The sequence below is a fragment of the Phocoena phocoena genome, chromosome X, assembly GCF_963924675.1.
Source record: "Phocoena phocoena chromosome X, mPhoPho1.1, whole genome shotgun sequence".
Taxonomy (NCBI): domain Eukaryota; kingdom Metazoa; phylum Chordata; class Mammalia; order Artiodactyla; family Phocoenidae; genus Phocoena; species Phocoena phocoena.
Window position 1 is genome coordinate 95216224 of NC_089240.1, and position 26910 is coordinate 95243133.

The 26910-nt window shown below is 42.2% G+C and overlaps 1 protein-coding gene across 1 annotated transcript in view; it reads right to left on the reverse strand.

Annotated features, from left to right (window-relative positions):
• Nucleotides 1-7046: 7046 nt before the first annotated feature.
• Nucleotides 7047-26910, reverse strand: part of LHFPL1 (LHFPL tetraspan subfamily member 1) — a 43701-nt gene continuing 23837 nt past the window's right edge. The window contains exon 3 of the mRNA XM_065901233.1: nucleotides 7047-7228. Coding sequence (XP_065757305.1) covers nucleotides 7047-7228 — 182 coding nt within the window. The remainder of the gene's footprint in view (nucleotides 7229-26910) is intronic.

The following is a 26910-nucleotide window of genomic DNA, read 5'->3' on the forward strand; positions in this document are numbered from 1 at the left end:
TCAATATTTAAGTCAGTGGTTCTCAATCACAGCTGCACATCAAAATCACATAGTGACCTATAAAATTTATATATGTCCAGGCCTTACCCTAAACCAATTAAATTAGAACCTCTGAAAGTGGGCATAGGCGTTAGCAGTTTTAACTCTCTAGCTAATTCCAATTTGCAATCACCATTCAGAAACACTGGCATAGATCAGTGCTTCTCAAACTTTAATGAATATGAATCACCTGGGGATTTTGCTAAAAGGCAGATTATGATTCAGTACGCCTGGGGTAGGGCCCAATATTCTAAATCTCTAATGCACTCCCATGTTTTTGGACTATAGCTCACACTTTGAGTAGCAAGGGTATAGATAATATTTAAAGCCATGAAATTGCATGAACTCATCAAGGGAGTGGGTATAGACAGAGAAAATGCAAGAACAGTTATTGTTTTCCTTTGTCAACAGTTGGGACCAGGCAGATTATTCAATTTAACAAGGATTAATTAAGATTTTGTCAGACAGGGCTTCCCTGGTGGCATAGTGGTTGAGAGTCCGCCTGCCAATGCAGGGGACGTGGGTTCGTGCCCCGGTTCAGGAAGATCCCACATGCCGCGGAGCAGCTGTGCCCGTGAGCCATGGTCGCTGTGCCTACGCGTCCGGAGGCTGTGCTCCACAAAGGGAGAGGCCCACGTACCACCAAAAAAAAAAAAAAAAAAGGTTTTGTCAGACAAATATATTACAGGGTGAGCAGGGGGCAAAAGAGTGGTACATTTATTCAAGAGGTGATTACATTGATGAACTATGGACTTTGGATTGGGTAAGTAGGATGGGATCAAAGAGTTGATAGAGTGGGGATATTAAAAAACATGAGCTGAAAGAATAAGAAGTATGGTCAGGAATGGGAGGCTGGAAATCTGGATTTTGGTGATGGTGCACTTATTGCCAATGTCAAAAGTGGGAGCAGCAGAGCTTGAATGGAAGAAAAATATCATCGGAGGTAAGGAAGTCAAAGAACTGAGAGTCCAAGAAGTTGGCAGAGTGGTCCATGTGGATGTTAAAGTTTCCAAAAGGATGACAGAAATAGGAATGAAAAAAAAAAAAAGAAAATGAGCCAGGTGCTGAAGTCTTCAGTGAATGAGAGATGACAAGGGGATCAGCAGATGATGTCAACAATGAAGATGGGATACTGTGGTCTAGCAGCCCCCAGAGTCTGACTCAGTTGGACTGGGGTGGGACATAAGCATCAAACTTTAAAAAAAAATCTTCTCGGAGCAATCTAATGTGAACCAGGATTCAAAATTACTGTGTTAGAATAATCAGTGCGAAATGAAAGGTATTGGGCCACTGGATGGTACATGCCTTCTATAGATCCTGGGATGTGCGAAGGTCAACAGCAGATAGGAGATGCTGTCTTAGAAAGTTTTGTAAACTCAGAGAAGTAACTTGCCCAAGGACACATAGCTTGGAAATGTCTGGGCTGGGATTCAAACTTTGATCTGTCTGACTCCAAAACCAAACCTGAACTGTTTTCGCTTTACCATGTTGTCTGGGGCGGGGAAGGGGGGGCAGTATTTTAGCTCGATATACGAAGAGATATCTCGGAAAAAAATTGCCAAGTTTCCCCAAATGGGATTCTAATAGGCCACAGTGGAGGGAGGCAATGTGTCTCTGGAATGATTACCATGTTTACCTCTTCATCTACCCCTCTTTATTCCCCTTGATCTTTCTACCAGCTTTGTTTCCTTTCTGTAGTTGCCACCACCTCGTCAGGAAGTAGAGGCACTATATGAAAAGGAGCCAACATCATGGGCTGCCCTCATGGATGCCAGGTGGCCTTGATGCCCTCCTCTCCCAAGTACTGTTCTCTGGAGCCTCCTTTCTGGAGAGGGAGGAAGAACCAGGATAGAGTGCTGCAGTCAAAACCAAGCATTTTGTCTCCCCCTACTTCTGCCTCCTGACATATCAGCAGCCCTGTATAATGAAAATCTAAATCATTTGTGTGCACACATAGCAACTGTTTATTTGCTGTTAGCTTTGAAGACTCAGTGGGGGTTCAATGCCTTTAGAGAAGACATCAGCACTGGGAGAGTCTAATCTCATAAGTAGACGAAATGAAAATTGAAGCTGAAAATACATCTCTCTATATCTGAAAGAGAGGCCAGTAATAAATATCCTTCAACTGCAGCCCCCCTCCAGATCAGAAAATGCTTTTAAACCAGGGACACAGAGCGGAGATGACTCCTTGTAAGGGTGCTGCCTTCTGTCTGCTAAGAAAGCTTTACTAGGTCTGGTTAGAGATTGATGGTGAGTTCTAGAAACAGCAGAACTTTCCCCTCAAGCCACAAAGTGTGTTGCTTGCCATCTTTTACAAAATGCATTCGGTATTAGTTTTCTTGAAACTTCCATTTTTTTTTCTCACCGACAGACTGCCTTGGGACTAAATACAATCCTGAAGCTTCTCCACATTAGTATTTCTACCAAGAGTGAATGCCAGATTGAAGACAGTGTCCTTAGCACATTATGAAGGGGCCAGACCTCCCTCTTAGTCCAACTTGTTGGACAATTTATAAAGCCTCTGCTTGCCGGCAGCTTCTTCATCCCCTCATCCTCCTAGGGTTTCCCCTCATCTAACCTAAACCGCATATTACCACCGACTCTTGCAGAAGCTCAGAGGCCAGAGCCTGTCCACGTTGGTTCAGGGCACACGTCCTTGCAAGGCGGGAACCCACTGCCTGGAAGTCATCAGCATGTGAAAATCAATGGCGGCAGCTACTGCTCTGGGAACAGGGATAATGAGAGGTGACATTAGGGAGAAGGCATCACTCAAGACAGACCTGGATGACTTGACACTTGCAGTATACCAAGGGCCACCCAAGGTGGAGAAATTGTAACCCTACAGACAGAGAGACATGCCAAATGGGTGAGTGCTGTCCGTCTGACATCCTTTCCTGAAGGAATATCCCGCTAAATAGACTCTTAAGAAATAATCAGTTGGCTTTGAGCTAGCCTGGGTGAATAGTCTCCCACCTCTCGCCCTTCTACACACAAGATCTAAGTGGTTCCAAGAGTCAGAAAGGACCCATGGTTAAGCACCCGATCTGTGTGCACAGGCGGGGAGCAGGCCAGCCAGCCTGGCATGGGACAGACCACCGTCTCTGAGATCCTCACTTTGCTCCTTCAGTCCTCCCCCGACCCATGGGCTCTCCTTCCTCTCTGCATAACAGCAGCCAGAGGAGGCAGGCTTAGCTTCCAAGAGTCTGCTCTAGGCCACAGGGGAAAAAAAATAGGCTAGTCAGACATCTATGCAAAAACAATGCTTGGCAGGAAAGAAACCAGACACAGGCAGGGAGGAATTTAAATTCAAATTGAACAAGGGGCTGGATCCCTCTTTGAATATAAGCCCCTGCAGGCCTGGTTTCTTCACAGGAAAAAAAATCCCTTTTAAATCCTCTCCCCTTTCCCTGGAAGAGGAGAGGAAACATGCCAACTAATACCTTATACAAGGTGACAGTCATTTAAAATGGTTCTTTTGAATTAACCCCTTCCTGCTCAGTCTCCTCTCTAGGGTATAACTACTTTACAGTGTGTTCAGGTATCTGGGCCATGGAGGGCAGCAAAGCATTGACTTCCCGGGAAGCAATGTGTAAGGGAATGGTAGCAACGGGAGCTGAGAAAACTCACTGAGCTGTTATTTTCCATTCGCCGCTCACACCCGCAAGGTCCATTCTCTGCCCTTCTACTCCATGCTCTGTGACAAAGGAGGCTGACCTCAATGGACTGTAGCAACAGCCTTTTTTGCCAGCTGGCATCTGGCTGGTTCTGGCTAATGGTGAGCATTGGGAGGAGATCAGAGAGCGGGAAGAGAGGGAGATAAAGATTTTGTGCTCCTGTCTGCCTCCTAGCCGTGTTACATTTGGGCAGAGTTCACACTGTGCTACCTAAAGACACAGCTCCTATCAGGCAGCCCTTCTTGCATGGCTACAGTTCTTGTTGGGTTCCAATAACACAGTTACTTCCCCTTGTCCCTTCAGTCTTTGGGGTGATAACAGCTCCCCGCCATGCATCGCCTCTGTATGCCTCACCATCACTGTAGATTCCCTGAATTTTACCCACACCACCATAACTAGCCCCTTCATTAAGCTCAGCTAGGAAAACTCCTTGAGTATACCATCTCTTTCCTGCCAATACCCTGACTTAAACGCTTATATCACTTTCACAAATCCTATCCTGCAGAATTCCAGAAGGTTTCCTACCCTGAGAAGAAAGATCACCTGATCCGATTGCCTTTTCGAAAGAGACTGATCTGCATTTCCTCAAACACCTGACATATTCTCCATACATTGAGCTCTCCTAAATTAAGGTTGCATTATTGAGCCTACACAATAAAAATGAAGTTTGAGCCAGTTCCATTTTTGTTCTACCTGTTCTTAGTCATCTGTCTTGGGGAGAGGGGATGCTGCAAACCTAATTACATTGCTTTCCTCCCAGTGAGATATGTTCAACTTGCTTTACCTTAAACACTTAATCCAGTTCCATGGGGAAGATAATACTTGACATGAATCCGATCATCAGTTCCTTACTATCTGTTATTCCTACGGTATTCCCCATCTCGGTGATAGCCCACATCTCAGAGCGATCATGCCAAAATTTTCACTTGTCCTCACCTACCATATCCATTAGACATCAAGTACCATGGGATCTACTTCCTAGATATCTTTTTGAAATTTTAATATGCTCTAAAATATTATCATTTCAACATTTACTCAGTATAAAATTATTAATAAGATATTTTAATTCTGGTATGTAACAAAATATTCTAAATATCTTCTTTCAAATTCATCCATTTGCTCCAGCTCCACAGTCACTATCTTAATTCAGGACTTGATTTTCTTATACCTAGATTATTGAAATATCTATAGTCTCTCCCTATTTTCTTCCATTCTCCTCACATTAGTCAAACTGATCTTTGAAAAACACAAATATGTTCACATCACTTCCCTTTCAATGGCCCTCCTTTAGGATAAAATCCAAACTCCTTACCCTAGTGTAGAAGATCCCATTGGTATTTCCCTTTTCAGCTTCAGCTTCTGCCTCCTCCCTTTTCACACCTCTGTTCATCATTCTTGTGATGGGGTCATGTTTTCTCATGTCTCCATGCCCTGCTTTCCACGTTCCCTTGTATGGTACACACTTAGCCTTTGCTGACTAACTCCCCCTATTCATCTCTCAGACTCATCTTAGGCATCGTCTTTTCTAGAAATCTTTCCCATGAACCCCTTCACCCCAAGTTGGTTTAATAGCCCCTCTATGTGATCCTTTAGCCCCCAGCCCTTCACTTGGTAGCATGTAACACACTGTTTGGCAATTATTTATCTACATGTCTGTCAATACCCTGTCACTTTTAGGGTGAGAAACTGTATCTTTTTTTCCCCCAGTACTTAGCACAGAATGTGGCATACAGTAGGATGTTCAAAAAGTGTGTCCTGAATGAGTGATTAAATGAATGAATGAGCTCATGAATGGAGTGTATGCTTGAATTCACTTACCTGCATAAGGCCGATATATGGACCCTGACCCTTCTTGGGATGGCATATAACTAATGAGAACATTTTTTGCCATTTCTCTCCTTCCAGGTAGGGCTGTACCGGGCTGTACCGAAACCACTCTGGAGTGATTAAGAATAGAAAGAGATGAGCTGGCCTTTTGTGACACAGGCCTTCCCTAGTCCCTAAAGCTATAGTTATGGAGCAATAGAGCTAGCCTGAATTAATTAGGGAGGAGTGGGGGAGACAAATTCTGTCCCTGAGAGACACCAAGTTCTTCTACACCATCCATCAGCCTTGAGCACAGATGGGATGGAGGCCAAGCCTAAAAATACATCAGCCTTAGGTGACATCAGGACTCTGTTCTTTTACGTCTAATTCACCCCAGGTGGAAGGGAAAGCACTTGATGAATAGTCTTTGAAACAAGTGGAGAAATGTGTATCATGCTAGGAATGACTATAGGGGCAAAAGGCCACTGTGGATTTCCTTGTCAATAAAAATGAACTCTAATAGGAATTTCGGTAAGGAACCAGCAGAAACATCCTTGTCATCATCATTCTGAATTTGTGTTTATTGAGCACACAACAAATGCTAGTCTCTGCTCAGAACATTTGATGAACACCATTTCTGTATCTGTAAGGGACTAGGGAATACTTGCCAGTATTTTGATGCCAGTCACCCAGCCAGAACACAAAATGAACTTTTATGAATATTCTAAAGCATTATGAGGAAGGGGTCTTAGACTATATGCAAGCATCCTTGATTAGTGTTTTCCCCATTGGGAGTCACCCTCCCCATAAGCTTGCTCACAACCGGCAAGGAAGAAAAACAGGAAAAAAGAGGACGAGTCAAGGTATAGTCCTGAGAAAGTCACAAAAATTGGGGCAGTGGCACTCCATAGATGTTTGGAGATGGCAATAAGTATCAGGGGATGACCAAAGGAATGGAGTGGTAGGAACCATCCCTGTCCATCTCATGGCCCCTTCATGCACAAGTGTTTTTACCCAAACTTTAAGCTTTGGGGTAAGTGATAGGAGCTGTAGAGCTCTGAAGAGCTGCTTGACTGTGCAGTTACCTTTCAACTGAGGATCTTTCTTATCATTTTGTATGAAGGAGCACTTTGGGAGTTGGGGGCTAGTGGGCACTCACCAGCTAGGTAAACATTAGAGAGAATTATTGTTCTTTTTTTTTGGCCATTGTTCTTTTTTTTTGGCCACACCGTAGGATCTTAGTTCCCCGACCAGGCATCGAACCTGCGCCCCCTGCATTGGAAGCACGAAGTCTTAACCACTGGACCGCCAGGGAAGTCTGAGAATTATTGTTCTTGATGAATTTTGTAAATAGCCACTGACCCACTGGTTTAAGGGAAAGCGAAAATGAATGACTGGGGAGTTAAAAAGCATGCAAACACTGGGTTACACTACTGGCAAGTGGGTAGGAACTGGCCTAGTCTTAGTACCTCTTTTCAAGGCTCCCTTCCCTCCTCTTTCCCACCCTCTCCAATCTTCTGCTAAAGCTCAAGGTTTGAGGCAGTGGTCAAGCTCCATGGCATAAGAATTGGTGTTCCTCATGATGTTCTCCACCAACATGACAGGCTTGGGGTGTCTTCCAGCAAAGCAAGAGAGCCAGGTGCAGATCAACATGGCTGCAGCTGCGCCACCTCCAGCACAGTAGTATGCCCAGCCAAGCTGACAGGTACCTGTGGAAACAGGGACAGAGACATGAGGGTTAGAGTGTCTTCTCATACATTCTCTTTGAGACGTTAGGGTTAAAGTGAGAGTAGGAAACAGTGAATGCGAGTGGGCTTACTCTTTCCTCCCTTGCTGATGGCTGGTATTAGCTTTAGCAAGAGGTTATAAAATTTTATTCTGTTACAGTAGGCACCTGGGCGTAATGTTGGCGGTGGCAGTGGTGGTAATGCTAGTGACAGTGATGACAAGAACAACTTGATCAAGTGTCAAGAACTATGCTAAGCTCTTTAGACATATATTTCATTGATCATTATAGTAACTATATGAGTTAGCTACTCTTATTATCCCTGTTTTATACAAGATGAGGCAACCAAGGCACAGGTTAAGTTAATTGTGAAAAATCACACAGAAAGTGGTAGGGTCGGGATAAAAACCCTGGCTCATCTTGACGCTGAAGCTCCACAGTTTGAACCACACTGATATATTACAGTTCATGGACTGTCTTCAAAGAACTATATCCTGTATCATCAGGAAATTTGCAGGCAAAATCAAATCCCTTGCTCCGTACCACGTGTCTCTATCTTAACCTAATTTTTCAACATCCAGGGAGGAAACATGCATGGGAATCAAGGCCAAGCTTCTACGGGGTAGTTTCGTTTGAAGGATAATGGGAAAGGTCACCTGCTCAAAAATATCCACCCCACAACTTATCATTCATTCTACCAGAGGTAGATTCTTTCCTTTGAAGTGTTTGAGTTTTTTCAGAGATCCGTCAGAAAAGGTCAATGCCCAAAGAAAGAAAGCTATTATATTACAAGGGATCAGAGTAATAAATAACTGCTAAAATCAAGTGCTTAAGCAAATAGGACTCCAGAAATTGGAGTAGATGTCCAGTGATACAAAATTGCAAAGGAATTCTGAGAAAAAAAGGTGGGCAGTGACTTTCACCTACCTCACAGTCTTGCGGAAAGTGAGTCCTGACTATAGTCAGTCAGGTGGGGGAGGTCAAGACTGATCTTCATGACAATTTACTTTTTTTAATTGAAGTATAGTTGATTTCCAAGATTATATTAGTTTCAGGTGTACAGCATAGTGACTCAGCATTTTTACAGATTATACTCCATTAAAAGTTATTAAAAGATAATGGCTATAATCCCCTGTGCTATAGAATATATCCTGTTGCTTCTCTATTTTATACACAGTAGTGTGTATCTCTTAATCCCATACCCCTGTCTTGTCTCTCCCCCCTTTCCTCTCCCCACTGGTAACGAAGTTGGTATTCCATATCTGTGAGTCTGTTTCTGTTTTGCCTGTACGTTCATTTGTATTATTATTTTAGATTCCACATATAAGTGATACCATACAGTATTTGTCTTTCTCTGTCTGACAAACCACTAAGCATAATATTCTCTAGGTCCATCCATGTATCTTCAAATGGCAGAATTTCATTCTTTTTTATGATGGAGTATAAATAGTGCTGCTGTGAACATTGGGGTGCATGTATCTTTTTGAACTAGTGTTTTTGTTTTTTCCTGATATATACCCAGGAGTGGAATTTCTGGGTCATATAGTAGTTTTTTGAGGACTCTCCAAACTGTTTTCCATAGTGTCTACAGCAATTTATATTCCCACCAACAGAGTACAAGTGTTCCTTTTTCTCTATATCCTCACTAACATTTGTTATTTGTAGACTTTTTGATGATAGCCATTCTGACAGGTGTGAGGTGATGTCTCATTGTTTGTTTGACTTGAATTTCTCTGATAATTAGCAATATTGAGCATATTTTCATGTGCCTGTTGGCCATCTGTATGTCTTCTTTGGGAGAATGTCTATTCAGATCTTCTGTACAATTTTGACTGGGTTGTTCCTTTTTATGATAGTAAGTTATATGAGCTATTTGTATATTTTGGATATTAACCACTTGCAGGCCATATCATTTGCAAATATTTTCCTCCATTTCATAGGTTGTCTTTTTATGTTGTTGATAGTTTCCTTTGCTGGGCAAAAGCTTTTAAATTTAATTAGGTCCCATTTGCTTAGTTTTACTTTTATTTCTTTTGCCTTGGGAGACAGATACAAAAAAGACATTGCTACAATTTATGTCAAAGAGTGTTTTACCTATGTTCTCTCCTAGGAATTTTATGGTTTCAGGTCTTACATTTAGATCTTTATCCCATCTTGAGTTTATTTTTGTATATGGTATGAGGAAATCTTACTGTTTTACATGTAGCAATCCAGTTTTCCCAGCACCAGTTTCTTTTTTTAACAGTTTACATCTCTTTATTCTCAAAACAAGATCACAAGACATTTGTTATAAGTTACTGGGTAGATTAGTTTTTTTTTTTAACATCTTTATTGGAGTATAATTGCTTTACAATGGTGTGTTAGTTTCTGCTTTATAACAAAGTGACTCAGTTATACATGTACATATGTCCCCATATCTCTTCCCTCTTTCATCTCCCTCCCTCCTACCCTCCCTATCCCACCCCGCTAGGTGGTCACAAAGCACCGAGCTGATCTCCCTGTGCTATGTGGCTGCTTCCCACCAGCTATCTATTTTACATTTGGTAGTGTATGTATGTCCATGCCACTCTCTCACTTTGTCCCAGCTTACCCTTCCCCCTCCCTGTATCCTCAACTCCATTCTCTAGTAGGTCTGTGGCTTTATTCCCGTATTGCCCCTAGGTTCTTCATGACCTTTTTTTTTTTCTTAGATTCCATATATATGTGTTAGCATACGGTATTTGTTTTTCTCTTTCTGACTTACTTCACTCTGTATGACAGACTCTAGGTCCATCCACCTCACTACAAATGACTCAATTTCGTTTCTTTTTATGGCTGAGTAATATTACATTGTATATATGTGCCACATCTTCTTTATCCACTCATCTGTTGATGGACACTTAGGTTGCTTCCATGTCCTGGCTATTGTAAATAGAGGCCAGCACCACTTATTAAAGAGACTGTTGTATATTCTTGCCTCCTTTGTCATAAATTAATTGACCATAAGTGTGTGGGTTTATTTCTGGGCACTCTATTCTCTTCCATTAATCTATGTGTCTGTTTTTGTGCCAGTACCATGCTGTTTTGATTATTGTAGCTTTATAGTATAGCCTGAAATCTGGGGGGGTTATACCTCCAGGTTTGTTCTTTTTTCTGAAGATTGCTTTGGCAATTTGGAGTCTTTTGTAGTTCCATATGAATTTTAGGTTTATGTGTTCTAGCTCGGTGAAAAACATCATGGGTATTTTAATAGGGATTGCATTAAATCTGTAGATTTCTTTCTTTCTGTGGTATGGCCATTTTAGCAATATTAATTCTTCTAATTCAAGAGCATGAAATAGGTTTCCATTTCTTTGTTTCATCTTCTATTTCCTTCATCAATGTTTTATAGCTTTCAGAGTATAGGTCTTTAACCTCTTTGGTTAAGTCTATTCCTAAGTATTTTATTCTTTTTGATGCAATTCTAAAACTGATTTTTTTTACTTTCTTTTTCTGATAGTTCTTTAACAATGTATAGAAAAGCAACAGATTTCTGTATATTAATCTCATATCCTGCAACTTTATAGAATTCACTTATTAGTTCTAATTGTTTTCTGGTGGAGACTTTAGGGTTATCTCTACGTTGTATCATGTCATCTGTAAGTAGTGACAGTTTTACTTCTTCGTTCCAATTTGGATGCTTTTAATTTCTTTTTCTTGTCTGATTGCTGTGGCTGGGACTTCCAATACTATGTTAAATAGAAGTGACAAGAGTGGGCATCCTTGGCTTGTTCCTGAATTTAAAGGAAAGGATTTCAGCTTTTCACTGTTGAGTATGATGTTAGTTGTGTGTTTGCTGTAAATGATCTTTATTATACTGAGATACGTTCACTCTATACCCACTTTGATGAGAATTTTTATCATGAATGGATATTGAATTTTGTCAAACGTTTCTTCTGCATCTTTTGAGGTGATCATGTGATATTTATCCTTTCTTTTATTAATTCATGTATCACATTGAATGATTTGTGAATATTGTAGCGTTCTTGCATCCCTGGAATAAATCCCACTTGATCACAGTGTATGATACTTTTTATATATTGTTGAATTTGGTTTGCTGATATTTTGTTGAGGATTTTTGCATCTATGTTCATAAAGATATTGGCCTATAATTTTCTTTTTTTTTTAGTATCTTTGTTTGCTTTTGGTATCAGGGTAATGGTGGCTTCAAAGAACGAATCAGGGAGTGTTCTCTCCTCTTCAATTTTATGAATAGCTTGAGAAGGATAGGTATCATTTTTCTTTATATGTTTGATACAATAGAATTCCTATGTGAAGCCATCAAGTCCTGGACTTTTGTTTGCAGGGAGTTTTTAAATTACAAATTCAATTTGACTACTAGTGATCAGTCTGTTCAAATTATCTGTTTTTTCTTGATTCAGTCTTGGCAGGTTGTATGTTTCTAGAAATTTTCTTTCTTCTAGGCTGTCTAATTTGTTGGCATATAACTATTCATGATATTCTCATTATTTTTTGTATCTCTGTGGTATCAGTTGTTATTTCTCCTCTTTCATTTTGTTTACCTGGGCCTTCTCTCTTTTATTCTTGGTGAACAAATTTTATCAGTTTTGTTTATCTTTTCAAAAAATAGATCCGGGTTTCATTGATCTTTTCTATTTTTTAATCTTTATTTAATTATTTCCTCTCTGATCTTTATTATTTCCTTCCTCTGCTGACTTTGGGCTTTTTTTTTTGTTTGTTTGTTCTTTTTCTAATTCCTTTAGGTGGTAGGTTAGGTTGTTTAATTGAGATTTCTCTTTTTTCTTGAGGAAGGCCTTTGTTGCTATAAACTTCCCTCTTAGAACTGCTTTTGCTGCATCTCATAGATTTTGGAGTGTTGTGTTTCCACTTTCATTTGTCTCAAGGTATTTTCTGATTTACTCTTTGATTTCTTCATTGACCCTTTTTTTTTTTTTTTTTTTTTTTTTTTTTTTTTTTTGCTGAGCTGTGTGGCATGCGGGATCTTAGTTCCCTGACCACAGATCAAACCTGTGCCCGCTCCAAAGGGAGTTCAGAGTCTTAACCACTGGACCACCAGGGAAGTCCCAACCCATTGTTTTTTAGTAGCATGTTGCTTCATCTCCATGTGTTTGGGCTGGAGATGGAGGGGCTAGGGCTGGAGCCAGTGTGAGGTGGGACTTCCCCTCTGCTCAGTGGCTGTCACCACCCTATCAAGGGTGGGATCTGATCCCATGTTGCTGGAGCAGAAGCCCTGAAGTTTGAGCCCAAGCTGGCTCTGTTGCCTTTATGTGTGTCTTTCCCCCTCTCCCCAAACTAGGATCCTTGCCCCAGAGATGGGGAGTGCTGAAGCAAAAGGGCCCTGTGCAGGCTCTCTGCTCAAGTCAGCCACAGACAGAGATCCAAGCTGTCTCCGATGTGCTGCCTGTACAGGCGCCTGCAATTGTTTCCTCTCTCTCCTCAGACACAGCCTCAGGTGCAAGTCCCCTTTGTCTCTCATAGCTGCCACCCATACCTTGTTTTGGAGCCACACCACAAGACAGGCAGGGCCCATGTGAACTGTCAGTGTATACTTGGGGGTGAGCTATAGTGGAATGGCCACCATCAGAGATCTAGGCTGCTTCTGATGCACTGCTTGAGTAAGCGCCAACGGTAGCCACTGCTGTTCCACCGAGTTTCTGCCCTGAGACCTGATCACCTCTGTATCCCATGGTCAATTCTTCTCTTCGGTTGTGGCTGCCCCAGATCCAGTGCTGCACTATGATGTGGAGTGGGTGGGGCTGGAGTGTTTGCTTAGCTTGGGCTGGGAAGCAGTGGGGCAGTTGTGGGAAACTCGGCAGCCACCAGAGCAGACCTCTCTCTGCCCTGCTTAGGGGGCAAGCAAGCATGCATACACAAGCACATGCTCCTCAAGAACAGAGTCCAGGCTTCCCACTAGCCCTCCTGCTAGTCCCTTTGGTTTTCCAACCAGCCAAGGTGGCTTGTCTCCTATGCATAAGACCCCGGGACTGGGGCACACAATCTGTGTCTCTCACTGGTCAGTCCTCAAGTTGGGTCTCCATCTTTGCATTCTCCCTTTTCCTCTGAGTCCCTTCCCAGGGACGTAGGTCCTGACCCGATCACTTTTCTTCCCTTCCTACCCAATTACATGCGTATCTCTTGTACAGACTTGGTTGTGCAGGAGTCCTTCTGCCAGTTTCCAGATGATTTTCAGTGAGAATTTTTCCCCATATGGATGCATTTTTGATGTTTGTATGGGGGGAGGTGAGCCTCATGTCCTCTCACTCCACCATCTTGATTGATCTCCCCTCATGACAATTTATTTTTCAATAACCAATTATTTCTCTTCACATGGTTCCCAGGGAACCTAATTTTCCTGGTTGCCATGTTATATAAAGAGTCTAAGATGCCCCCAAGTCAGGCTGCTTTTGCTTTTTCATTAGGGCCAGGCTAATTTATCCCAAATTTCCTACCTCAGAAATAATCTTTCTACCACCAAGTCATCACTCATGCTGTCTCTCCTGACATAAACGTCTTCTTTCCTCCTATTCACCAATTCATATCTTCCTCAGAATACTCTTCAGGACTCAGCACCTCCAGGAAGTCTTCCCTGACTAACCCCAGTGGGCTCGAGTCACCTCAACCAAGTAGCCCTCCAGGAATTCATCTATATACCCCTTATGTAGGTGTACTTGTTAGGCAAAATGTTGGAAGGAAGATTTTTATATCATGCATTTTTCACCTCCTCTTTACCCCCTTCCAGATTGTTGGCTCAACAGAGTGAATGTATTTGTTTCTTTCTTGAAAACGCTCGCATGCTCTGTCAACACTGGGTGCTCAGTATGATTTAGCCTAACAATACTTCAAAGAGAGAACCTAGGGGTAAAACAGGAATAAAGACACAGACCTACTAGAGAATGGACTTGAAGATATGGGGAGGGGGAAGGGTAAGCTGTGACAAAGCGAGAGAGAGGCACGGACATATATACACTACCAAATGTAAGGTAGATAGCTAGTGGGAAGCAGCTGCATAGCACAGGGAGATCAGCTTGGTGCTTTGTGACCGCCTGGAGGGGTGGGATAGGGAGGGTGGGAGGGAGGGAGACGCAAGCGGGAAGAGATATGGGAACATATGTATATATATAACTGATTCATTTTGTTGTGAAGCAGAAACTAACACACCATTGTAAAGCAATTATACTCCAATAAAGATGTTTAAAAAAAAAAAGATGGATACACTTGCATTTTTAACCCTTAACACCCAAACTTATGACTTAAATTTTGAATTAAAATTATAAAATCAGCTATTCTATTTGTTTCTGGAATGTGCTATAAGGCCTATGCACATTCTGTTCCCTTTGCCTAAAATGCTTAGTGCATGTACACATGTACACATACACTTCCCACCACTCTCTTTGCCTAGTGAATGGTCAACCATTCTTCAGAGCTCAACTCAATCATTAGTTCCTCAGTGAAGCCTTGCTTGACATCCCTAAGTCAAATTCCATCAAAAGCCCTCATTAGTACAGTGTACCTTTCCTTCTGTACCTGAATGAATTAATGAATTCCTTATACGCTCCCATGGCAAGTGTCAAATCTTAATTCTTCAGAGGAGATGGTACTTTACCAATAGACTTAGGCAGTCATATGATTTCCTGAAGTCCCATAGCCCCACCCAAACTCATGGTGAGAGCAACAACAGTAGCTATTGAAACAATGCAATCTTCAGAGAGAGGGGGTAAATCCGAAAGAGAAGCCTTCTTAAAGAAAGGAATCCAACTATCTACAAAGTAACCTCAACGTGAATAATAATAGTGGAACTCTGGGAAGAGTGAACTGAAAAATAAGATGTTGAAGCAGGCAGCCAATAGATCTGGATCCCCCCCCCCCAACCTTGTCATACCTCCTTTTAGACACTGACTCACTCACTCAGTAAAAGTAGGAGGTTTTATATAATGCTTTGTGTATCACAGAGTGAAAATCCTAGAGATGGGCAAACTTTCAACTTTTACCATCCTTGGAAGGAAGGCTACAGGCTGTATTGCACCCACTTCACAGACAAGAATGTGAGGCTCAATCAAAAGCCCTAGGAACCCTCTCAGAAGCAGAGGTTAGAGGCAGGGATCCAGACCAAGTATCTTTACTTTCAACCTGGTTCTCTGCCCTCTACTCTTTTCCTTATACTCCCAAAAGCCATTTTCCTCTTATAGGACACTTAACCTGTAAGCTCTAAAGAAGGAGCTCCTAAATCAATTTGCAATAGGCTCACCTGAGCTTCTCTCCTAGCCTCCTCCAACAAGATTCTCCTGTGCTCACATAGCAGAGTAGACAGGTGCTAGCTCTTGGGGTGGGCCCACTGTTGGGAAGCTTCCTCCTCTCCGGCGTGCTCCCAGTCTAGTCTAGAGAGGCATCAGAAGTCTCATTCTGTTTCTTCAGTTGCCTGTCAGTCCATCCCCCCACTGGAGTAGCAGGGCTTTTTCTATTAGGTACATGCACCCTGGGACCAGGGAAAGACTTGTTTCTGTAAATGAAAGGAATAAATGCATAGCATGCCATTACTCCAAAGCCCTAAGCAGGAAGAAAGCTGACACAGTGGGCAGCTCAAGAGTGAAGAGCTAGCTAGAAAGGCCTTAATAAACCTTATTGAAGTCAAGTCAGAACCAGGTATCACTGGGCTAGGAACCAACACCAAAGTGCCCCCTTTGCCACCCCAAGTGCAGCGTTTCCTCTCACAGAGATGCCTATTAGGCCACTAAACAGCATCTAAGGCCAAGGCTGCTGCCACACAGGAAACCAAAGAGAAACAGAGGAAATATATCTTCTATCCAGTTCTCTTCCTACAACCCCACCTGTTATCTGCTTGAGGGAACAGAGACGTTACATGACTAGCATTGCAAAAGGGAAAAGAAAAGCAAACCTTTTAAGGACTACATTTCCAAGTTGAGAGCTGCTGTCATTACTCACCTACTCCACAGAAAGCTTGGACACTGGTCTGATGGCTTACAGAGGAACTCGTGTTTTCTATGGAAGGATGCAAATGTAGGGAGTAGTGGCAATGAACTACCACACTTTACCTCCAATCACCTTTTAGTGAAGTCCCATGGACCATCACCGATCCCTAAATTCTATTCCTTGAAGTACAGTTGATCCTTCTATTCATCTGACAAATATTTATCAAGTACCTACTATGTGCCATACATTTTGAATACACCATCTCATTTGATTCTCACAACAGCCATGATTATTTCCATTCAGAGCTGAGGAAACCGAATCTCAGAAAGGCAAATTACTTTACCAACTTACGAATGTCAGAGTTGAGATTTGAATGCCAAGACTAAGTCCATGGTCATCCGTTTCAACCATGCCAGGAGAGTGGAGTCAAGGATACAAATTACTATGGTCCAAGTTTTATGAGACAGTATGATACCTTCAACTAATCACTCCACCTTTCTTGGTCTCAATTTCCTTTTCTTAAAGCGAAGGGAATTTTACTGGAGAGATTTCTAAAAGCAACTTTTAATTCAAATTTTCCATTCTACTATGAATGTGATAAATGCTTTAAGAGACATCTGAGTAAAATAGTCCAGTAACATCCAGGGAAAGAATTATTTGTAGCTAAGAGGATTCAGGCTCAGATAGGACTTTATAGAGGAGATAGCATTTCAACCAGACTTTAATAGTGGGACGTGGGCATTCTGTGCAGGGGGAGAGGTTGGTGTGAGCAAAGTTATATAAGCGAGAAAGCAGATCACATGTTTCAGAAAAGAAGCTGTAGATGGCAAATAATAAGTTGAATCTAGACCAGGAAGGACCATGAAATCTGTCATCTTTCCCACAAGGAGTGGAGAACAATGGAAAGTTTCTGATCAGAGAATGATATGATACAGCAAGGTTTCTCAACCTTGGCACTATTGACATTTTAGGCCAAAAAATTCTTTGTTGTAATGGGGGGAGGAGTGTTGTTTTGTGCATTGTAACACCCTGACCTCCACCTACTAGATGTCTGCAAATTACCCCTCCACCACTGAACTGTGGAAACCAAAAATATTGACAGACATTGCCAAACAGATGTCCCTGGGGGTGGAGGTGCGGGGTCAGGGTAGGGGGTGGATTGCTTTCCGTTAAGAACCACTGAGTTGGACGTACAGTTTGGGAAGATTAACCTAAAAGCCCTGTGTAAAAGGGATTGGAGGTAGTTTTATGCTACCGGTGGGGACCCGTTACCCAGAGGCCAGGGATGCTGTTGACACATCCAACAATACACAAAGCAGCCTCCCACAACAAAAAATGATCTGGCCAAAAATGTTAATATTTTCAAGGTTTATCAACCATCATTTAGGCAAACACCACATGTTTATACTTTGAATTACCTCCAAAACGAATCTTAGTGACTGAAAGATTACCAGAGCAGAATGGATCCTTCTCCCTTAAGAACAGCTGTGCATGTTTCCTTACTGACCTGGGAAGCTGGGTGAAAGTGGGGCCTGGTCAGCCTTGAGCATTCTAGTGTGCTAGCCCAGGGAGGCTGGAGAAGGTCAAGGAGAGAGATCTCACAAGGTATTGAGAAGGACCTACAAATTCCCTGGGAGTCAAGAGATATATGACATTTCTTTCTTTGAAGAAATCTCTTAACCCTACTGGATCTCAGCTCTCTTGCCCTTAAAATGAGAGAAAATAATTAAGTACCTGTGTAAAGATAGAGCAATAGGACCAGATGAGGTTTTGAGATCCTCTTCAGAAATAGCCAGGCTCACTGCTGCCTTGCCTTTTAGATAGAATGCACTGAATGCAATTCCATGCTAGAATTGTTCAAGGACCTGTGTCCCCAGAAAATACTTCAGTGAGCTGACATCACACCTGGGGATTGTGTCTACATACATGCATAGGTGTCTGTGAAGAGAAAGACTGGGTGGTAGGATAGGGGGAGAGAAAAGGTCCTAACTGCAGATTAGCTTTACGCAAAGCTTTTGGATAAGCCCTGAGATAAGCCTGTTCCTTTTTGTGCTCTTCTGTATCATTTCTAACACCCTATCTGTGAGTCATTCTATTCCAGTGTTGAATTTGCTGTGACAAGATCCCTCATAAAAGTTATTAAATCATCACTCAGCAGTGGGCCTGACATTTAAATCAAGACACGTTGCTTTTATTCCAAGTTGCAAATCAAATTGGCTTGGAGTTTGACTCTATTTCCTTTGATTTAGCATTAAGTTATCTTATTATATCTCTGCTGTTTAGAGAACAAATTATCACTGTCTGCTACTTAAACTGACCCTCCCCCTAGAGCCCCAGTCCTATGCTCTTCAGGGACTTGGTGTCTGGCCAGCTGTCAATGGTTCATTAGTGGGAAGGGTTAGCCACAAGCCAATGCTTTTTGTGGGGTCCAACATTGGTGTGGGTGTCAGAGTTGGGAATTAGAGTAAGAATGAGTCTGACAGAGAATATTTCTCTGCAGGAGGCATGGTCATAGTTCTAGCTCAGAAGCCATAAATGCCAGAGAAGTAATCCAAAGAAAAGAGTCCTCCTTGGAGGAAGAGGGGAAAGGCATAAAACGAGAGTGCGCCCATTTTGGAAGACAGTTTGACTGTTTCTTACGAAACTAAACATATTCATACCATATGATCCAGCAATCATGCTACTTGGTATTTACCCAAATGAGTTGAAAACTTATGCCCACACAAAAACCTGCACACAGATGTTTACAGCAACTTTATCCATCATTGCCAAAACTTGGAAGCAACCAAGATGTCCTTCATTAGGTAAATGGATACATAAACAGTGGTACATCCAGACAATGGAATATTATTCAGTGCTGAAATGAGCTCTCAAGCCATGAAAAGACATGGGGGGACCTTAAATGCATGTTACTAAGTGAAAGAAGCCATTCCCAAAAGACTACATACTGTACAACTCCAACTATATGACATTCTGGAAAAGGAAAAACTACGGAGAGAGTGAAAGGATCAGTGGTTGGAGGTATGTAGGGAGGAATGAATAGGCAGAGCACAGAGGATTCTTAGAGCAGTGAAAATACTCTGTATGATAAATACTGTAATGATGGATGCACGTCATTATACATTTGCCCAAACCTATAGAATGTACAACACCAAGAATGAGCCATAATGTAAACTATTGACTTTGAATGATTATGATGTGTCAGTGTAGCTTCATCAGTTGTACCCTTCTGGTGGGGGATGTCAATAATGTGAGAGATTGTGCATATGTGGGAGCAGGGGGCATATGGGAAATCTCTGTACTTTCCCCTCAATTTTGCTGTGAACCTTAAACAGTTTTATTAAAGTCTTAATTAAAAACAAGAGTGAGGTAAGTCTGTCTTTGGGGTTTCTCAAGTCTTACATTTTAGAGAATCATCTGATGGAATTCCAGGCTCCTGAAAGGTTGGAGGAGGAGACAGAGAAGCAGGGATATAGAAAGAATAATAACAACCACTAGCACCTTGAAAGCTGACTATGGCTAGATGAAATGTAATGGAATTTTCAGATACATGAAGTTTTAATTTGATGCAAGAGTGGCCAAAAGTCAAGTTCTGAGAGCTAATACTCCAGAAAAAGGCTTACTTGTGACTTGGGATCAGTGGTAAAAGCCAAAGATATTAGTGTGGTAGGGGAGAGGCTGATAGAAGCAAGCCTTAGGGTAGGGCAAGAAGGACTAAAGCTGTTTTAAGGAGGTAAACAGCTCAAGGGTGTAGAGAGAAGACTGAATTCCTATACAAAGATGAGATACAAATTCTAGGAGCTCATGGAGTCAGGATGTTGGGAGGTGGTTGAGGTAGAATGCAGAGAGTACCATATTAACATCTGTTTTTTTCATCTAAGATACTCCAATAATCGGGGAATTTGAGAGACACTACTCTAGCCTTAGAGAAGCAAGATAAGGGAAGGAGTGACTACATGGACAGAGGAGGACCTGCAGTGGGAACCAGCATATTGCCCTCAACCTCAGCACCCAGAGCAGAGGGACAGGATAGATATGAGATATGCCAGATGTCTGTCTGGGAGCCACCTGGGGGGCCTTCACAGCCTTCATCATATCAAATCAGGCTGACTGCACTGGCCCTGAGGGCAAGATACTCAGCTACAGAGAGACACCCAAGGTTCCTTTGGAATTCTACAGAGTAGATCGAGAGGGGAAGGACTAGAGAGAGATCAAAGGAGAGAAAGAGACTAAAGGAGGGTCAATGCAGTAGGTGGAAGAGGATGAGAATAAAGGCAGGGGGAGTTTGTGGAGATAATATTAGAAGATTAGAACACTCGAGAACACGAGGCACACTGAGGAGTGAAGAGATTAAACAGATTGAGCTCTTCAACAGACCTCTTCCTAATGAGAGTCCTATTTTTTCCAAAGCAGATCCAGCTCAGAAAAACCAGGTGCTGCTCCCATTACTGTGGCACCATCTAAGCTTATGAAACCAGAGCTCCAACCCACCACCGCTTGCTGTTTGGTGTGCATGGTTGGTGCGGGGAGGGGGGGGCGTGGTGAGGAAGAGGGCAGGTTGCTATTTGCTTATTCAACATATTTTTTGCCACAGGGACCTGAATTTAGTGCTAAGCAGACAGCCGGGTTTTGGAAGAGGCTGGTGGTCCCATCTGTTCCGAGAAATCCTGCTGACTTTAAGGTCTACATAGGTAGCAGCACAAAAACGTTTTCAATACAGCCAAGCCAAGGCCAAGCTAAATGAGCAGAGAACTTTCTCTGCTAGATTCAGTACAGATGAATAATTGTTAATGATAAAGCAAAGCCAATGAATTCAAAGGTAATTGCCAAATACCCTTCCCTCCACACCCACCACAGACCCCAGTAAAAAGATAGCCAAAGCCATGAGAATGGGCTCTCTTCTCACTCTCTAGGCTGGATATGAGTGTCAGGAAGAGCCCAGATTGGAGGCACAGAACCTACTCAAGATTCCAGGAGCCTTTCAGGCTCCCTTGCCAGAGAAGAAGGAAACAAACAAACCACAAACCAAACAAACAAACAAACAAACTCCTCTGAAAACTTCAGTAGTTCAGGTAACCATATTATTGCTAGTAGCCACTATCTGGCTGGCTCAGTCAGGTCTGCTAGGGAGGCAGGACATTGTGAGTCGCCAACTCTGTCTTGGTCAAATCCAATGCTCTAAAGGGTAAGGGTAGGCCAGGGCACTTGCTAGAAAGTCAGGGTAGCACTCGCTCAGTAAAGTGTCAAATCCTCATGGTGACAGAGAGAGATGCCCTGATTTGATTGATTTTGTTCTCTCTCTTACACAAACTTCTGCTAAACAAATTGAATCCTTTTACTGAAATCTTCCTCACCACTACTGAGCATTTGTTTCTGACTTAACTTCATACTTTGCCAGCCTGCCTTTCCTACTTATATCATTTCTTGCATAACTAGCCTGAGGTTTAGCTACTCTGCTCATCTTTTTATTCCACTGGGGGTGAGGGGGAGGAATTATGTCTCAGGCCAATTTAAATTATGCTACTGGATCTTTTCCAAGATTGACTCCTACTTGCCCCTGAAAAAAACCTCCATGTCACTCTGTGTTGTCCTTCATACTGCCCATCAACTACACTTGGAGCAGCTTCTCAGAAGATCTTTAGGAACTGCCATAGACTAAAAGTCCGTGTTCCCCCCAATTCATATGTTAAATGCTAATGCCCAGTGTGATAGTATTTGGAGGTGGAGGCTTTGGGAGGTGATTAGGTCATGAGGGCAGAGCCTTAATGAATGGGATTAGTTCCCTTATAAAAGAGACCTCAGACAGCTCCCTTGCCCCCTTCTGCCGTGTGAAGACACACAGAAGATGGCCCTGTATGAAATCAGGAAGCATTTCCTCACCAGACACTGAATCTGCTGACACATTGATCTCGGACTGCCCAGCATCCAGAACTGTGAGATAAACATTCTGTTGTTTATAAGCTACCCAGTCTTTGGTGTCTCTATAGGAGCCCAAACAGACTAACACATACTCTCCCCAAAGAGACAGGTTTAAAAAAAAATATCTAATCAAGTATTGGACCTCTCTGACTCAGCATGAGCTTTCTAGGATACTTGACCTCTAAAAAACTGGCCCCTCTTCTCTAACATCTGCTCAATAGACCTCTTCTTGCATCCACTTGAATTTTGTCAGCTAATTAAGTCTGTAACTGGAATAGAAATAGCCAATATTGGTCAAACGCATCTATGTGCCAGGCACTGTGTTAAATACTTTAAACATGTTGTTCTCAGATATGTAAGATCAACAAACCAGATGAGTGAAAGGGCACCAGAGACAGACGTGGAACAACTAAACAGAGTATTAGTGTGACAGTGTTATAGCATAGAGTGATATAAGGATACAGATGAGGGGCATCAAATCCAGTTTCAAGCGAGCAGGGAGTTTTCAAGAAAAAGTAAAAAGTTAGGTAGGTGAGGAAGGGGAAAAAGGTATTTCTAACAAGGGAAGAACACATGAAAGGTTGCAAAAGTTTGAAGGAACATGGTATTTTCAGGGTGACTGGGCAAAAGCAGCTTGAGTGGTGATGGAAATGATGGCCAGGGTCCCCATAGACCATGCTAAGGAGTCTGGACTTTATCCTAAAGGCAATGGGGAACCATTGCTAAAAAATGAGAGTGACATCAGATTTGCCCTTTTGAAAAGCCACTTAGGCCACAGAGCAAGGCAGCAGTGTGCAGTAACTTGAGGAACAGAGAGAGAGAGAGAGTCAGGAACTGTTTTTTGTTATCCAGATAACTGATACTAAGGGAAAGAAGACAGATTATAGAGTTCTCATTGTATGCCTTTGCTAGCAGTATTTATTCCTTCTGATGACTGACATCATTATGGTTTGGGATTGACATTATTCTGGTTGTATTTGTTAGATGTCCGTTGTTTTATATATATATATATATACACATATATATATGTATGTATATGTATATATATATATCATGCCTCCTCAACTAAACTACAAGCTCCTTGAAGACTGTATTCTTGAATTCTATGAATTATGTACAGTTGTCCATTCAGCATCTTGTATATAGTAAGTGTCCAGAATATGCTTATTGAGTGACTGTTATCTATTTTTGACATGCTATTCAAAAACTTACGAGAGTTAAAAGGCCAGACCTGGCAAGCTAAACTACCTCAGAACTCGGGAATGAATGCACCCTCATTCCAGCCATTGACTTTACCCCGTATCAGCAATGCCAGCATTGAACATCAGCTGTTTCTATCCATGCTCCATTGGTCAACAGATGTATTTAGACCATAGAGACTTTCCTGGGACCCAAGTTCCCTGAGCAATAACCAATGCCACAAATAATACAATATGTGTATAGCACTTTACCATTTTACAAGGTAATTTTTCCATCCATTATTTCATTTAGTCCTTTTTCATTTATATTATTCATTTATCAACTCCCAGCCAGAGACAGAAATACTGTTATAAGGAAGCAAATGAGCAGCCAGATGAAGTGTTTGACCAAGGTTCCCACTTAGTCAGAGGGTAGAGACAGGACCAGGCACATGTGTGCTCGGTAAGTCATGTGGTGCAGGGAGAAGGGCCTGGGATGAGGTTTACAAGGAACTGCACCTGAAACCATGCCCTGTCATTTATAGACTAAACCTCTAGGCAAGTCATTTAACCTTTCTGAGTTTCAGGTCCCCCATGGGTAAAATAGAAGTGACACCACCTACCTCTCAGGGTAGCTGTGAAGATCAAATGAGATGACACATATAAAGCACTTAGCATGGCACCTAGAATGATCAGTACTTCTCAGCTCCTTTTTCTCTCAGCTAAACACTTTTCAACTAGTCCACCAGTTCCCAAAAATGTCTGGGGAGAACTTTACAATTTGGATTCCTAGGCCCTACTCCATATCTACAGAATCACTAGCTCTGAGGAGAGGGCCCAAATGATTTTGATGCAGAGCACAGTGGGGAGCCACCTGAATCGGACCGTATCATGAGCCCAAACTGGTCTAGCTTTTAGATGAAAAGTAGAAGGGAATCAACATTTATTGGGACCTACCTAGCTCGATGCAGTGCTTGAAAGATACGTCTGACGCAATTCTCAATTCACCTGGATGGGGCTTGGTGAAGATGGTTTGAAAAAGTCATATGAAACAACACAGAGACATATATTTTCACCCCTGTAACATTAATTTAGCCAGAGAATTGCTCCTAGGATGTGATGAAGGAGTTGTCCCTGGTTTTCTTTCTGGCTCCTGACTTTGAAACCCATTTCGTTTTACTTAAAAAAAGAAACTTCTGGGTCAGTCTAAACTATAAAAATAATAACAGTAATTATAATAGCAGTTATTGTTAACATTTATTGAGTACAGACCCTGTACTAAATGTTTTAGGTATATATCATTTCATTTTATCCTCACAAGAGCCCTGTGAAATGGTTGCTGCGGTATTAACACCTCCAATTAAAAAATGATTTCTGATTTTAAAACAGAGGCTTAGGGCTTCCCTGGTGGCGCAGTGGTTGAGAGTCTGCCTGCCGATGCAGGGGACACGGGTTCGTGCCCCAGTCCGGGAAGAGGCACAACAGTGAGAGGCCCGCGTACCACAAAAAAAAAAAACAGAGGCTTAGGAGATAGTATCATCCCAGAATAGACAGGGAAAGACACTCACTCACTAAAGGTGAGGGGAACAAAGAAAGCTGATGCTGAAGTTTATAGAAGGAAATTGTGTGGAGGAAATGGAAGCAAGGAAATTAAGCACGAATCACGTTCTTTGACCTGAGGACCAGGCAGGACCGAGAAACAGAACAGAATGAATCCGCCTGACTTTACTGCCATCGCGTGGTGGTCTGATGTATAGACAACTGGTTCACAATTCTGCCTTCACTGTTTCAGTCAGTGAGCCCACTAGACCCTCTGCGGGACACTGGGTGGGGAAATAAGGCCAAGTAAAGCTGAGGACCTGCCCTTGAGGCCTTTTTAGAGCCTTGCCTCCCTCTGGAGTCACAAAGCTGGAAGTCACCTTAGGGATCCACTACTCCAGGGGTATGCACCCTCCTCTCATATGGGGAATTTCAGGAAAGACTGAAATGTTTATAAACACCATTATTTTTTCTATTCAGAATAAAGATAGTTTAGCATTCCATGTGATGTATACAGTCTCATTACTTTAAGTTCTTATCTTTTTTTTTCAGCGGCCATGGCTCACGGGCCCAGCTGCTTCGCCGCGTATGGGACCTTCGCGGACCGGGGCACGAACCCGTGTCCCGTGTATCGGTAGACGGACTCTTCAACCACTGTGCCACCAGGGAAGCCCTGAGTTCTTCTCTCTTTTTAACAGGAGATGGTCAGTGAGAAAACTAGCACTGAATTTTAGCTACTGAAATGATAGGGAGGAGGAAGTTAATGGAAGATCAGCTTTCTCAGTTTTTACCCCTTACACCTGTTGGGCATTTTTTTCATCAAGCACGTTCATGTAAACTTTGTCATTTCAGGGCCAAAACAATCTCTGAAGGTAGATAAAATCATCCTCACTTTAGTCATGGGGAAATAGGTCGAAAGAGCTGAAATCTGTATGTAGAATCTAAAAAAGCCAAACTCGTAAAAAACAGAGAATAAAATGGTGGTTATCAGGGGCTGCAGGGTGAGAGAATAGATGTTTAAGGATACAAACATTGCAACAAGTACTAGATAAGCCCTAGAGATCTAATGCACATTACAGTAAATATAGAAAACAATATTGTATGATAATCACCAAACTTGCTAAGAGACTAGAACATAATTATTCCAACCACTACAAAGAAATTATAATTACATAATGTAATATAGGTGCTAATGATCATATTACAATATATAAATGTATCAAACCAACATGTTGTACAGCTTATATTTATACAATGTTATATACCAAATGTATTTCAATTAAAACACACAAAAAATAAAGAACTGAAATGACTTGGCTATGGTCACACAGTAAGATGGCAACAGAGCCACCCTACAATTTGTTCATTCCACTCAATGCAACATTTAGAGAGTGCCAAAAGTGTGCCAGGCACCGGGGATCTGTAGTTGAATTAAGTTGCTCCCTCACCCACTGATTCCCTCCTCCAGCTTAGCCCAGCTTCTCCTCTGGGTGGAGACTTCTCTCTCTTTAGGCTAGGAGGGCAACTGAAAAACCTTAAGCAACACCTGAGCCGTAAGTTTTCCAGAAGGATTGGCTGCCCAGGGCATTCTAGCTGATGTTGCCCAATGAATGAGTTGCTTCTGGCAAGCCCTTTGGCTAATCCCTAGCCCCACCGCATGGGTGAGTGATACTAAAAGGCTCCTATCCTCTAGGAGGGTTGCCTTAAGAAAACTGGTTTATTTCTTCACTATCCTTCTGGTTTTTAAGAACAAAATAAATATGAAATTAGATCAAGGGCCTCACCACAAAGGTAGGTAGGTCACGACAGGGAGTTAGGTAGGTATCTGTGGCCTCTAGCTGTTCATCAGTCTAGTCCAATGCTCTCTATGTAAAAACAGGGGAACCAAGGCTCAGAGTGGGAAAGTGACATGCCCAAGCAAGCTTAGGAAAATTAAACCCCAGCTGTTCTGATACCCAGGCGAGGGCTGTTTCTACCACACTCTACTGCTCCTCTGTGGACATGAGAATGTATTAAGCTGTTTTATTATGCTCTGGTGAGCACAAGAAAACGTCCACGAAGAAGGAAACTGACAGAGAGGAAAGGTAACAGGAAACGCCTG